This window comes from Equus przewalskii, chromosome 6, assembly GCF_037783145.1.
Source record: "Equus przewalskii isolate Varuska chromosome 6, EquPr2, whole genome shotgun sequence".
Taxonomy (NCBI): Eukaryota; Metazoa; Chordata; class Mammalia; order Perissodactyla; family Equidae; genus Equus; species Equus przewalskii.
Window position 1 is genome coordinate 5,019,505 of NC_091836.1, and position 15,759 is coordinate 5,035,263.

At 40.8% G+C, this 15,759-nt stretch overlaps 1 protein-coding gene across 4 annotated transcripts in view; it reads left to right on the plus strand.

Annotated features, from left to right (window-relative positions):
* Positions 1–12,312, plus strand: part of LOC103541765 (putative adhesion G protein-coupled receptor E4P) — a 40,345-nt gene extending 28,033 nt beyond the window's left edge. For 3 of the 4 annotated variants that reach the window (XM_070622777.1, XM_070622778.1, XM_070622779.1), the window contains 6 exons: positions 1,635–1,870; positions 3,788–3,854; positions 4,446–4,537; positions 5,775–5,955; positions 8,133–8,228; positions 10,406–12,312. In XM_070622777.1, coding sequence (XP_070478878.1) covers positions 1,635–1,870; positions 3,788–3,854; positions 4,446–4,537; positions 5,775–5,955; positions 8,133–8,228; positions 10,406–10,516 — 783 coding nt within the window. In that variant the 3' untranslated portion in view covers positions 10,517–12,312. Of the gene's footprint in view, positions 1–1,634; positions 1,871–3,787; positions 3,855–4,445; positions 4,538–5,774; positions 5,956–8,132; positions 8,229–10,402 lie in introns of all 4 variants that reach the window. The other variant, XM_070622776.1, reaches the window with a different exon arrangement.
* Positions 12,313–15,759: the final 3,447 nt, after the last annotated feature.

The window sequence follows — 15,759 nt, forward strand, 5'->3', positions numbered from 1 at the left end:
TTCTACTTATGAGTTGGATCATACGGTATTTGACTTTCTCCCTCTGACTTATTTCACTCAGCATAATACCCTCAAGGTCCATCCATGTTGTCACAAATGGCCGGATTTCATCATTTCTTATGGCTGAGTCGTATTCCATTGTGTATATATACCACATCTTCTTTATGCATTCGTCCCTTGATGGGCACCTAGGTTGCTTCCAAGTCTTGGCTATTGTGTTAATGCCGCAGTGAACCTAGGGGTGCAAGTATCTTTATGCCTTTGTGTTTTCAAGTTCTCTGGATAAATACCCAGCAGTGGGATAGCTGGATCATATGGGAGATCTATTCTTAATTCTCTGAGGATACTCCAAACTGCTTTCCACAGTGGCTGCACCAGTTTGCACACCTACCAGCAGTGTGTGAGGGTTCCCTTCTCTCCACATCCTCTCCAAAATTTGTTGTTTCCTGTCTTGTTAATTATGGCCATTCTGACCGGAGTGAGGTGATACCTCATTGTAGTTTTGATTTGCCTTTCCCTGATAGCTAATGATGTTGAGCATCTTTTCATATGCCTGTTGGCCATCGGTATGTCTTCTTTGGGGATGATTTCTCCTGTTTAAACTTACTCTCTAAAACATGGGCATCATCATGGGGCTCTAGCAGGGCCTTAGCCAGATAAAACATAAAAAGAGTCTGGATTAATCACTCAGACAACAATTTAGCTTTTAGCTTGATCATGATCATCCTTATCATCATATCCAGGAAGAATTAGAACTAAATATCCTCCAAGGTTCCTTCTAACCCTAAAAGACTGATCTCACAGCCAGCAGGTTATGAAAGCACTATTTTTTCCCCCTGAGAGGCATTATGGTACTATGGTTAAGAGTAAGTATGCTTTCTGGAGACAGCTCGGGTTTCAAATTCATTTTTATTTTTCACTAGCTGTGTGATCTTGGGTGAGATTTTAACCTCTCTGAGTCTCAGGTTACTCATTTGAAAATGGGCAGAGGTTGGAAGACTATAATGCTCCAGCTAAATCTGTCCCACCATCTGTTTTTGTAAATAGAATTTTATTGGAACCATGACTGCTGATGTCTAAAGGCTGGAGAAGATGGATGTTACAGCTCAAGCAGAGAGAGAAAATTCTCCCTTACTCCACATTTTTGTCCTATTCAGGCCCTTAATGGATTGAATGGTGCCCATCCTTGTTGGTGATGGTGATCTTCTTTACTCAGTCTACTGATTCAAATGCTAATCTCTTCCAGAAGCACCCTCACAAACACACTCAGAATGTGTTTTACCAGCTGTCTGGACATCCCTTAGTCCAGTCACATTGACACATAAAATTAACCATCACCCCCACGCAAAGGGCAAGCTCAGTGGAGGATTTGTTTGTCAGCTCTCCTCCATCATGGATTTGAGGGCTGCTCTCACGGCATTCCTTCCTTGGCACTTCTGGCCTGTCTTATGCACAGGGCAAGCAGATATCAATGGCCATCGAAAGCCCCCAGAATATGTGTTGCCGCCAGGCAAAATGGCACAGGTGTTAGTAATTGAGATTCCAGGCCAGCATCCAGGAAATGATGAGTGCTGAGGATACAATCAGGTACGGACCACATCAGCTCCACATTCCTAACGCTCCTCTCCCCTCAGGTGCTGTGTTCCATCATCGCAGGGGTGTTGCACTATCTCTACTTGGCCTCCTTCACCTGGATGCTCCTGGAAGGGCTGTACCTCTTCCTCACTGTTAGGAACCTCACGGTGGCCAACTACACCACCATACGCAGATTCAACAAGAGGTTCATGTACCCTTTCGGCTATGGGATTCCAGCTGTGATTGTGGCTGTGTCTGCAATAGTAGGACACAAAAACTATGGAACCTATACTCAGTAAGCATGATGTTTGCATTTATGGTGGAAGTGGTGTCCATGGCCAACACATGGTCTGAAATTAAAAAATAATTTTTAATCCATTTTCCAATTTTGAATTGCACTTCAAACTCAAGTCCTTCCTTAAACTTGAATTCTGTTTTCTCTTGGAAGTCCGTAGAGCAGTGGTTCTCAGCATCTTTGAGGTTGGATCCCTTTGAGAGTGCTGGTGAAATCCAGGATCTATTTCCCCAGACAACTGTATATCCATACAAAGTTTTGGATGCAACTTCAGGAAATTCAGGGACAGATGAAGCATATCCATGACCCCACATTAAGAACCTGTGGGCTCTATGTTCTGAAAGAGTAGGTTGAATAGGTTGAAGCCAGTCTCCAAAATGTAAATAATACAACAGTAGCAACAAATCTTGAAGGGCTGGGATGCATCAGAGATTGTGCTTCCTATATGCAGTATCTCAACTCATTCTCTCTATGACCCTGTGATGTCAGCACTGCTTGTTACCTCACGCAGAAGACATCTCGGGCATTTAGTAAACTTTCTCAAGGTCACAGCTAAAAAAACAGCGAGTCAGAATTCCCAAGGCAGTGCTCTAAATACATGTTTTTCTGCCTCACAAAAGAGATTTTCAGAGCTCTGCAAAATTCATTGAAGAAAGTAGCATTTTGGCAATGGGGTTTGGGTTGGGAAGTAGGTGTATGTGTGCTAAAAAACATGTATGAGGCTGTCCCTCTTGAAGTCAAAAGATGCCCTATCTCCAGAACTTGAACTTCGTGTCCTGCCAGAATGATTCTGGAGATATAATGGTAGGGTAGATCAGGGATTGGCAAACTTTTTCTGTAAAGGGACAGATAGTAACTGTTTTTGGCATTGCAGGCCATATGACCTTTGTGGCAACTGCTCAGTGTTGCCCTTGTAGTGAGAAAGCAATTATAGACAAGGTACAAATGAATGGATATGACTGTTTCAATAAAACTTTATTTACAAAAACAAGAGGTGGACTGGATTTGGCCCATGGGTCATAGTTTGCAACCCTTAGAATAGAGCTAAGTGTAGGAGATGTTGTGCCCACCAAGAGTTGGCAATTTCTTGTTATTTTTACCAGTTTTGTACTGCCAGGTCCCCTTTCAGAGTAAGTTCTACCACCTTTGGCAACGTAAGTCATGACAGAACACAAAGTATTTTGGCAATGAAGTATTTGGTATATGGAGTATGCTTAATTAGTGTTGGTAGTTTTGATAGCTGTAGTTAAATTATTGTTTTTACTCTCTTTCTTATTATAGCAATCGTTATTATTAGGGTGCCTAAATTTCTTGAACCTTAACTCTTTGACAGGGACTGTATCTAAAAACTGTATGCACTTTTTCTCATTTAAGCTTTCCTATAAGAGATATACGAGGAAAGTTTTGATGAAAGAAATCAAAAAAGTTTCAAAAAATGGGGAGAGAGTCCATGTTCATGGATAGGAAGACTCGATATTGTAAAAAAAAAAAAAAAAAAAAAAAAGGTCAACCTGAGTAGATTCAGTGCATTTTCAATCAAAATCTCAGAAAATTATTTTGTGGCTACTGAAAAACTGATTCTAACGTTTGTATGGAGAGGGAAAAGACGTAGAATAGCTAACACAATGTTGAAGGAGATGAACGAAGAGCCCTGACGCCACCTGACTTCGAGACTTGGTCTGGAGCTACAGTAATCATTTCATCTTTTCAATACTTCTGCTGGCCCCACTCTACACATGGGGAAATGGAGACTCAGAGCTTGTGTCAGATGAGGAATCTTTGTCCGATTCCTTCTAGAATCCAGATCTGAACTGAACAGCTCCTGGCACTGCTCAGATCTTGCTACAGGAGCATGGGTTCAAGTCCTTTGCCTTCTCCTGAGGAATAAGCAGCTAATCCTTATCTTTCTCTCAACAGCTGCTGGCTCAAAGTTCATAAAGGGTTCATCTGGAGCTTCATGGGGCCAGTGGCGGTCATTATCTTGGTAGGTGACCAGTGATAGTTATTTATTGGTGTGCCCACCCTGGGTTGGCCAAGCATAGAAAGTATGTTTCTTATCTGCTAAAGTGGAAATGAGATGAAGATAAGGAAATACAGCCTAATGTTATCAACTCCTCTCACTGGAAATACTGTCTTCACATGTCTTTCCCTGACTTCCCCTAGCTCACTGGTTGCTTTAATATATCATAACCTTCTGCTGGGCGTTCTTTTCAAAATTTTACATGCATTCATTTAACAAATATTTAGCAAGTATCTATTCTGCATAGAGTGACATGTTTTCCTGTTTGCCAGGAACTTCCTATTTATATCTGTTGACCTCGTATAGATACAAATAGCACTCTTTCACTTTCAAGGTGTCCCAGTTTGAATGATAATTTATATGGTCACCCTAATCAAACATCAAGTGACACTGGTTGTATACTGTATGCTGTATAAAAGACAAGAGCATACATCCATATCATCCTTATAAAGCCTGTATCTTTTGGGAAAAAAATTTTTAGGTCCAGCTCAAGTTGAGTTACATGACATGCCTCAAAAGAAAATTTCAAGGCAATTTTCCATGCTGTTTCCACAGATAAACTTGGTGTTTTGCTTCCTAATTCTGTGGATTTTGAGAAACAAACTTTCCTCCCTCAATAAAGAAGTTTCCACCATTCAGGATACCAGGTAAGAAGGTACAAGAATCAGTGGTATCCACAGATTTTTTTTACCTACAGGACCATTCTGTCAGGGGAAGAAAAACCCATAAAAAATATGATATAAAGTTTCCTGGTACTAGATAAATAGTACATGAGGGACAAATTATAGAAGTAAAAAATATAATTTTCAGGTAACAATGTACTGCCTCATCTCTTTATTCAGCGGATATTCATTGGGTGCCTCCTTTGTGTAGCATACTCTTCATATAAAATGAATGCCAAGAGTATCAAGAGATGACACTTCATATAAAATTAACGCCTAGAGTATTATCCTTTTCCCCCCTAAGGGTACACTTACTTTTGGATTCCATTCTCCTTGGTTGTAGAAACTCATTTGTCACTGGTGCTGATCTGAATTATTAAAAATAATGACGACAACAACTAATATTACCTAAGAACTTGATAGATGCTGGGCATTGACAAGTATTATTTCATTGAATGCTCATCACTCCAACCTACGTGGTGAACATTACTAATATCCCCATTGATAAGAGGAACAAACTGCTCTTCTTACCTTGCATTGATGAGTCATGTGGACAAAACTTAAAAGAATCTCTCTCCAACTTCATACCCTGGCTTTGATCTCATCTACTTATCAGACCAACCTGACATCTCTTAACCTGAGTTTATTCATCTTCTCTCTTCTTCATCATCTTCTTCATCTCTTCTCAGTTTCCTCAAGAGGGTCAGAATGTCACCCTTCTTAGTGTTTCCCATCCTTCTACGCGTGTGTGGATGAGGGCAGGCTCATGCATGTGTACTTGTACACACACATACACACTCACATGCACCAACTCTCCCAGCCAGCTGCCATCAACCGCCCCATTACATTTTACCAAACACAATTTTTGTTGGAAGAAATCCAACACTATGACGTGTCTGAAGTCGTGATGTCATCATCATCCAAATTTTTCAATACAAATTTCTAGAAGGCACTTTCCACAAATCTTCCAATAGGTCCAGGTAAAAGACTTTGAAGATAAATCATTTACAAAGAGTGGGAGAAAGTGTTATTCTCAGAGGTAGTGGTTGAAAACTTGGGTTCTGCCTCATTGTCAAGCTGCATGACTTTTGTAGGTTCCTTAACTACAGAAGGTTGTTGTGAGGTTTAAATAAGGTAAGGCATGCAAAGCATTTAGCACAGTGCCCAACATGTAGTGAATGCCTGTTAAATGGTAGTTATTATTACTTTTTTTCCTTTTCAGAGTCATGACATTTAAAGCCATTGCTCAGCTATTTATCCTGGGCTGTTCTTGGGGCCTTGGTTTTTTTATGGTTGAAGAAGTCGGGAATACAATCGGAGCAGTCATTGCCTACGCATTCACCATCATCAATGTCCTGCAGGGCTTTTTTCTCTTTTTGGTACACTGTCTCCTTAATCGCCAGGTAAGGCTAATTATTTTTGTCTCCCACCAGCCTAGTCCCAAAGTCTTATTGAATGGTCCTTCACATTCTCACTCTTCTCTGACCTTTTATGTTTGTATTTTTGGGTGGTCTTGATTCTGGGAAGAGAGTTAAGGTGCTGCTTGGGTATGCCATGTGCTCTGGGTTTCATTAGCATTCTAACATCTCTTGAGAGCATGCATTCATCTGGTTTGGATGCCACAACAAAAATACCAAAGACTTTACGGCTCGCACAACAGGAATTTATCTTCTCAAAATTCTGGAAGCTAGACGTCTGGGAGTAGGGTATGAGTACAGTCAGGCTCCGATGAGAGCTCTCTTCTTGGCTTGCAGATGGCCAACTTCTCACTGTGTTCTTCGAAGAGAGAGACAAGGAGAGACATCTTTCATGTTTCTTCTTCTAAGAACACTAATCCTATTGGATCAGGGCTCAACATTTATGGCCTCATTTAACCTTAATTACTTTCATGAAGGTCATATCTCCAAATACAGTCATATTCAGGGGTTAGGACTTTATCATATGAATTTCAGGGGGACACATTTCAGTTCAAAGCACAGCATGTATCAGTTAGGATAAGGTAGATTATGCTGCAGTAACAGATAGCTCCCCCCTCTCTAATTTCAGTGGCTTACAACAGTAAAGGTTTATTTATCACTCAAGCTACATAGCTGTGGCTTGATCTCCATTGTCTTGACTCTGGGTTGTAGGCCGAAGGGGCAGCCCTTATTTAGAACTTTGGTATTCTTATGGCAAAGGGAGAGGAGATCATGGCAAAGTACAGCTTAGCTCTCTTTCATTGGCCAATACAAGTCACATGGCCATACTTGAATTTACCAGAGAGAAAATCAATAATCTTCCAGTAGTGAGGTGCCCTATAGGGAGGGACACTGGAATATTTGGCATAATCTACTACAAACTCAGAGAGACTTCAGCTCTAATCCCAGTTTTTCCACTGAATGAGTTGCTGTGTGGACCTGGGCAGGTTTCTTATCCTCTCTGAGCCTTGGTTTTCTCATCCACAAATGTGGCAATATATACCTCATGATTTTGAGAATTAAACGAGATAATGCAATATAAATCTTATAACACAGTCCTTGGCACACATTATGTTCTCAGTGAGGTCATTATTATAATTCGTTCTTTATGGAACATTGGTACAAGTTTTTCTGGATTTTTTCCCATTGCTATTGAGTAGAACTACCACCAATTAAGATGCTAGAGGCAAAAAGACCATGTTAATACTTCACTAATTTGTCTTCTGTCTTTTATTGCCTTCCTAATGCTTGGTATTCCTCACTCACAGAAGTAAAATACAACTTAAGTGCCTTGGTGAAATAATGTCGAATATTAAATCCTTAAATGTCTTCTTAAGAACATGTTAAGGAGGTTAAAAGAAGGCAGTTCATGGAATCATAGGGTGTGGTTTGGTGTAGGGGTTAGTGTCAGGGATCTGGGGTAAGAAGACAAGGTTCTGAACACTGGCTGTGTGACCTTAAACAAGTCAATTTACTTACAAGAGCCTCAACTTCTTCATCTTTAATTGGGGGTAAGAGAAGTACCTTCCTCATTGGGTTCATGTAAGGATTAAATGATATATTGCGTATACAGTGCCTTGAACATGGCTGTGCTCCATAAAGAGTGACTTTCATCATCATAGTTACCGACACCACCGTCACCTTCATTATCATCATTATCATGACTGTAATCACTTTCATAATTAGTGTCATCATCATCATAATCACCTTCCTCACTATCACCATCACCACCTTCATTATCTTCATCATCACCTTCATTATCATTATCATAACCTTCTTTATCATCACCACCATCTTCATCACCTTCACCGTCACCATCATTGCCATCACCACCATAACCTTCATCAACACCACCACCACCACCATCATCATCATCATCATCATCACTATATATAAAGTCCATCTGGTGCCTGACACTTAGTAAGCACCTTTTCTCCTATTGAGGAAGCTGAATTTAAGTAAAATGAATCAACATAAGCACGGCCAAGATTATACAGAAAACCAATGAGAGAGCAGTAGAGTGTAGGGCTTAGACCTATATCTTTAGTCTCCTATTTTAGGGTCTTTTCTCCTGAACCAAGCTCTGGATGTAACACAAGTCTCAATGTTCCTCAAACATTCAGGTGCGAAAGGAATACAGGAAATGGTTTAGTGGGATGCTGAAAGGGGTTGAAACTGAAAGCACTGAAGTATCTCCTTCTACTACCCACACCAAAATGGTAAGGTCAGCTCTTCTGCAATGCCGTGTCTGTCTGAACCCAACATCTTGTGCTACCAGGAGCTTCCTGGCTTCTTGATCTGAAACAAATGAGAAATTTCATTAGGTTCCTGCATTATGCAGCTGAAATTTCTGGTTTTTGAGACCAAAACCAGAAGAACTCTTCTTTCTTTCTTTCTCTCTCCCTCCCTCCTCTCTTCCCTCCCACCCTCCTATCTTCTTCCCTTCCCTCCCTCCCTTCCTTTCCTTCCTTCCTGTCTTTTTCTCTCTTTCTTTCTCTCTGTCTCTCCCTCCCTCCATCTCTCTTCCCCTCTTCCTCTTTCTTTCTTCCCCCCTTCCATCCTTCCTTTCCCTTCCTTTTTCCTTTCCTTCCTTCCTTCCTTCTTTCTTTCCTCAGTCCATCCACAAATATCTGGTGATAATTAACAAAAAATTTTAAATTTATTTAATAGGACTCATTTAACAAATATTTATTGAGTGTATAGTATGTGCCAGGCACAGGTTTAGGTGCTGGGGAAAGAGCACGGGGCACATTGACAAAAATTCTTGTGCTCACAGAGCTGACATTCTGGTAGTGGGGAGGCAACAATAAACCACAAAAAGTGGATTATACAGTATGTTGCAAAGTGATATAAGCCATGGAAAAAAAGAGACAGAAGAGAAATCAGGAATGCGTGGAGTGGGAGGAGTTCAGTTTTAAATACATGGCCATGAGGGGCCTCATGAGCAGCTGACATTTGAGTAAAAACTTGATGGATGTATCTGATGAAAACAATCCCTGGTTTGTGAAATTATCTAGCTTGGGAGGATTAGGAATAGATTCTAAGCGTTTTGGTAGGAAGCCATAGGTTCCTGAGTGCTGTGACTCTTGTAGCTGGGTTTGTCCCACACTGTGGCCTGGATGCTATGTCCATGGAGCTGTTGCAAGGGATACAAGCTTTATCAGGGACATGGAGCTTCTAAGCCAGCATAGCCGCTGCACATTTTCTCCCACATGGTCTTGTTCCCTCACACCTGAGCTGTCTCCTGGCGGTGGGGGGCGGGGGAGGGGGCTGCCTTAGGTTAAGTTCCTCAAAAGCAGAGCCTGAGATGGAGATTAGAATCCTTGTGATTTATTGAGAAAGAATGGTGTTTAACCTTCCTGGAGAGGCAGCTCCTTTGACTGAGGGCAGTTCTCTGGAGAAGGAGGAAGCTGTAAGTCATTAGTAACCAACACTCACAGCAGCTGGAGTGTGAGTGTGCTGGCCTGATAAAGAGGATCTGGGTGGGGCACCAAAAGTGTTCAGCGCAAGGGCCAAAGAGAATAGTCCCTGGAAATCTACGAGGACAGTCGCTGTGGGGAAATACTTAATACTGCCCTGTAGGCGATGCTGTTTCTTGTCCTATATCTTCTAAAGAAAGCAAGTGTGAAAAGCAACCTTTTGAGTTGCGAATGTGTGAGTATTTATCTCAGTGCTTCTCAGAACCATCTGGGGAAGCTGGTAACAATACTAACAAGTAATACTCCATCTTACTTGAATGAGACTGGGCCTCCATGTAATTATCAGCTCTCCAGGTGATTCTCATACACACCAAAGTTTGAGAACTGCTGCTTTGAATGAACCCGAAGACCACCAAGAACTGGATAATTATAATCCATGATCCTTGGACAACACTTTACATTCTAAAAATCATATATTCAAGCTTACAGTCTTCATCGATCTTCCTCCTTCATTGCTCCTCTCTAGCATTTAAGTGATCCGTCACTGTTCTGTTTAAATGGAGCCCAAGTGTGGGTTCAAATCCCATCTCCACCACTTCCAGGCTGTGTGACCTTGCACTAGCCACTTACTGTCTCTGTGCCTCAGTTTCTTCATCTGTAAAATGGGGATAATAATAGTATCTCTCTCAGTGTGAGGATTAAATGAGGGCATATTCATTAGGTTCTTAGAATGCTGCCCAGCACACAGCTAACACACTGTAAATGTTTGTAAAAAGATAAAATAAATAAAACCATCATAGATGGTGTTTTTGGGGGAAAAGGCTCTAGGCAAAGTCAGATATTAGGACCTCTTTACTGAGCTTTGGACCTTAGAGAAATTCTAGTTTATCATCTCTAGACATGCTAGAAGTTTTAGTTTATTTCTGAAGTATTAATTTCTCTTCAACTTTTTCTCCCTATTCTCTCCCATCAAGCAGGAGGAACTGGGGCAGCCATCAGAATTCTGTCACAGGAGAGACACCGTGTCTGTCCAACCGCCGCCTCAGGCTCATCTTGTCACTGTTTCTTGGCAAAGCACAGAAAGCTGAGCTGCTTCTGGACGGCGCCCCCCGTGGTCACATAGGATCGGACAAATGCCACCATCCATCTTTCCTATGAAAATGCGTGCTGACACACTCCTCTATTTTGGCTTCTATCTCCATAGAGAGAAAAGGGCACGTGCAAGAATTCTTAGAGCCAGAATCCAGTATTAGATACCACGTGCAATTAAATGCTCCAAGAATCCTTTCTAATGATCAGGGAACGAAGTGGGTTTTCTTCTTCTAACTGTTACCACCTTGCCCACAACTAATTGATGACATCTTGATTCAGCTCACAGATCCCTCTTCAGCCTGGCTGTTGCATTTTATGCTCCCAAGGGTCTTGCATCACTCAACATTTGCATAATTTAATAATTCCCATAAGAATAAGTATAAAAAGGGGGTTGCATTCTTGCAATGCAAAAGCACACCACCATCCCCGCTTAGGGGTGTACTGTCACCAGACATGACCTTGTGGTCAGGTCACCAGCACTTTCCTGTTTTATTTCCCTGGTGACTCTTTTGAAACTATCCTAAGCTATGGTTAAGGATAATTTTGTTTTTTTAGTGTCGTCTCGAACATGTCCTCGTGTCAATGCTCCCAACCTAAACCAGCATGGTGTATCACAGCAGTGGTTTGGCCTTATTTGCTTTGTTTTACTGTTTCTAATATCTTTTCCAAGCTTATTGGATTTTGGGTGTGTTTTTCATCACTAGAATTAACAAAGGCATGGATAACTTTGTTACTAGACAATATTTTTAAAACAATGTTAAATTATAATGACAGTAAATGTTAAAATAGCAGCCAAGCACCACTATAATTCATTTAAGGAAATTTTGTGTGGGATTTTTAGGTTTTGGACAAAGTATTTGTTGCTTTTATGCTTAAACACCTCAAGCATCTCCTCCACATGGCAGCAATATAAGCAGAGTGTACGATTCACTCCACCTGCTGGCTTCGAAGTTATGTAATTCCTCTTGAGAAATTAAAATTTAGGGAGATTCACATGGTTTCAAAATGCGTGTCCACAGTATGACTTTTTATATCATGCAATTTCAACTTTACATGAATAAAACTCGCATATAATGCAACCTTTTTCAGGAGGACAATCTGGCACTAACGATCCAAACTTAATATGTCCATAATGCTTTCATTTAAAAATTCCACTGCTATGAATTTAGCCTAAGGATATTGTGATAAGTGTAATTTATAAATACAAGATGATACATAAATTCAAAGTGATGTGATATACTATATCACCCTGAATTATTTGCTGTGATGTGTTGGATGGAGGAAAAAGGAGCACTTTGTGTGTAAACATGTTACCTTAGACCTGTAAATACATTTACAGGTCCACTAGGGTACCACACTCAAAGGTCAGCCAAGCTAGCCTGGCTTATCCCTGCCAGCCACCAAACACTAGGAAACCACAGCATCAGTCCCCCTGAGTCTCTCTGGAGCAGACTGGACCATTGTATGTTTGCCCTGAGGTCACCATGAGCCCCTTGCACTGCTTAATCCAGGACCAAAGGTTTACCTTGATGCATCAGTAGGGAGCAAATAGTGGCTCTAGGCCAAGAAAGACTGATCAAATCCTGGGAATAAGGCAGCACAGGGCTTTCATTAGCTCATTGTTGCTTATTTGATCAATTTGCTAATTGTTTACTAACTTGTTGAATGTGACTAAATGTGTGTCTGGCAAGCAACAAGTGACTCACAATTTTCTTGGTTGTCTCTTATTGGAACTGACTCTTTGCTGTAGCCCAAGCCAAAAATCTGAATTAAAGAGCACTCTCACATTTAATAATTGGCATTTTGTTTAAAGACAACAGATGTATTCACAAAAATTCTCCAAGTATGTTGACTGGAGTACTGTTGGTAATGCAAACAAGTTGTCAATCAATCAGGACTGTTTACATAATTTCTATGTCCATATCATTGACAGAAATAATCAGTAACCAATCCATGGATTAGAAATATAAGGTGATATTTACCTGAGCCAAGCTGAGGACTAGCCCAGGAGTGCAATCTCCACCAGGGAAGAAATCACTTTGCAGAAGCGTGATTTACAGCACGGTTATATACTGTTTCAGAGCAAAGAACACACGTGATAGGAATACAATTTTCTTTTCCTCAAAGTCACAAGGAGACGTTTTGCTGCAGCTCGGCACACACACAGCAGCTAACCTTGACCTTGGTTTTCCTGAAAGAAAAGCTAATCTTCAAAGAAGGACTAGTATTGGCATCAGAGAGGGAGATGTTCATCCTTATCTTTAATGAGTGCATTCTTTGCTCTGGGAAAATGTTTGAAGCAGATGTATAACGCATGTTCTACGGGCCATAAGTCAGGCTGCTCTGGGAAAAAACAAGTTTTAGGCTGAATCAGGTTTAAACCAGAACAGCTTCCCCATATACCTCAATTTGTGAAAACTTCTAATTATTCTTATTATTTTCATCAACATAATGTAATGAATAATATGCAGCCAAATTTGTTAAATGAGACATATTTTCATGTGGTTTTCTAAAAAGACCTCCAATATATATGCTTCGTGTGAAAAAAAGCAGTGTGCAGTTCAGTCACTGTAGTAGACTCTGTTTTCTGTTAAAAAATAGTTTATAAGTAGACAGATTTTATGGGGTCACTTCCCATCAAAAGGATCCAGTGAATTGAAGAGAAAATCTTCCTTTTGCTTCAAACAAATAAAATGACAGATAATATATTCCAAATATATATTAAAAAGAAAACCATGTTAAAAATGAAATAAGCATCTCCCTGAACTGAAAATGGAAATATGATGGCTTGGGGCTGAAACCACAGGGACAAGAAATAGCAGCTCCTGGGAACTAGCTCCTGAAAAACAGCATGCAACTTTCCTGGGCAGTCGGCACATCCTTCTGTTTAAGTCCTGCTAACGTTGCTGTTATTCTCTGGTCCGAGACAGCTGCAAAAAGACAGAACAGACCAGCCAAATATCCTGGGTGCATCGGGCTTGGTCCCGTCGATTTTACACTTTTTCTCTCTCCCAATATGAAGGCTGCCTTCTTTCTATTTTCTTTTCTTCCTCTCTTATCCCATTGCACTCTCCAAGAATCAGCTTCTACATCCTTCAAGAACACTCTTCTTGGGGCTGACCCGGTGGCGCAGAGGTTAAGTGTGCACGTTCCACTTCGGAGGCCCCGGGTTCACTGGTTCGGATCCCGGGTGTGGCCGTGGAACCGCTTGGCACGCCATGCAGTGGTAGGCGTACCATGTATAAAGTGGAGGAGGATGGGCACGGATGTGAGCTCAGGGCCAGTCTTCCTTGGAAACAAGAGGAGTATTGGCATCAGTTAGCTCAGGGCTAATCTTCGTCAAAAAAAAAAAAAAAAAGTCTTATTCAGAATTTCAATGCCATCTCCAATATTCATTTATTACAGTCTGCAACACGTGTTATCCTACATTTTGTGTGCTGTTTCACAAATGATGTGGGTCTTTGTAAATCATGCCTCTTGGAATTACAAGCTTCTTGAAGGTAAGAATGACAAAGATGATAAATTAAATGTTCTTTGCCTCCACCTAGAGCATTATTTCTCAAGCTCTGCACTACTGGAACTTTGAGCTGTATAATTTTTGGTTGTGGTGGGGGCATCCTGTGCATTGTAGGATATTGAGCAATATTCCTGGCTTCTGTCAGCTAAATGCAAGTAACGTCCCCCAGCACCAGTTGTGATTATCAAAGATGTCTTCAGACATTGCCACGTGGGAACAAAAATGATCCCTGCTAAGAATTAATGGTCTAGGGATTGGTCACCGTTGATTACAAAGTGGCAGTAATAACTATAGATTGATGAGATGATTTAGAACAATTTAATGGGGAAAATCAATAGCATTGCAATGCACATTTGACAACAGGACCAGACCCAATTCCAATTTTCAGGGATTAAAATGTTACAATAGTAACATAAGTTGCTAAAATTTAACCATGTCATTCAGTTACAAAGACCCAGATAGTGACAGAATTCTACCTTGAGTTTTCTCTGAACTACCCCTGGACCAAGCATCCTAAAACACCAGTCGAGGCAAGAAAATCCAATGGAAAAAACGTAGTAAGATATGAATAAAACATTATGGATTAAATAATGTTATTGGCTGATGAATGTTTAATACATAAAATGTATCCTAAGCATTCTCCATCTTCTGTGTTTCTTTTATTACATTGTGCCCAGTGTTACCAAGCAAGGACTCACTGCCTGATGTGCATAGAAGCCAATACTATGGCTCCGACTTTTAGAAAAGAAAGAGTTTTATTGTGAGGTCAAGTGGCAAGGAGACAGGAGACAAGGCTCTCAAATCTGTCTCTCTGATACAAGTTTGGGGAAAAACTTAAGGAGTTGGGGACTACTGAGCTGCAGCTGGGCCCATGTAAGCTGACTGGCTAGTCTTGAATCAGTCCGTAAATGGTAATCAAGCTACTTAGGCTGCTGGAAGCCAGATTTTCCTTATTGAAGGACTTCTGGCCTTGTAAAGGGCTCTAGTGGTAACACTTCTGAAGATTCTTGATTACAGGGTCATACCAGGGCTGTGCATTCCTGTCGGACACATGTGCAGTACAGTCTCTGTTATTGACAGGGTTTAATTTTAAGGAGGAAGAAATAGTTTCCAGTTTCTAAATTCTGTGGGTTAGCTGGGCAGTTCTTTTGATCCAGACCTATTGGTGGCTCAGCTGGTATTGGATGGTGTAGGATGGCCTTCCTCACATATCTGATTGTTGAGTGCAAGTCACCCGGAGTGATGGAGATGTGCAATCTGTCTAGACTCGTTCACATATTGATGGTCACATGTTTCTCAAGAGCAGCTGGAGAAGGGGAAGTACCAACAACGTGTGTGAGGTTTCAAAGCCTTTGCTTATGTCGTTTGTTAATGTCCCATTGGCCAAAGCAAGACACAAGGCCAAGTCCACTCAGAGTCAACATGAGGGGGTACAACCAAAACACACGAATAGAGGGAGAGGACAATGTGTGGCCATTTTTGCAATCTGTCACACATCATTTTCGACAAGAATTAATCTGACGTAATATTCATAGTTGTATATTTGTGCATTTGAATGCCCAAGGATCATTGTCCAAAGCCAAAAGAAAAATAAAGCAATAAATTAATTGGAGATGTAAGGTACATTTAGTTGGTACTTAAAGTCTGCCTGCAACTATGTGATAGATTATTTTTCAGGTGTATGCAAATTCTTGTGGCTTATGAAAATAAATTACATTTTGA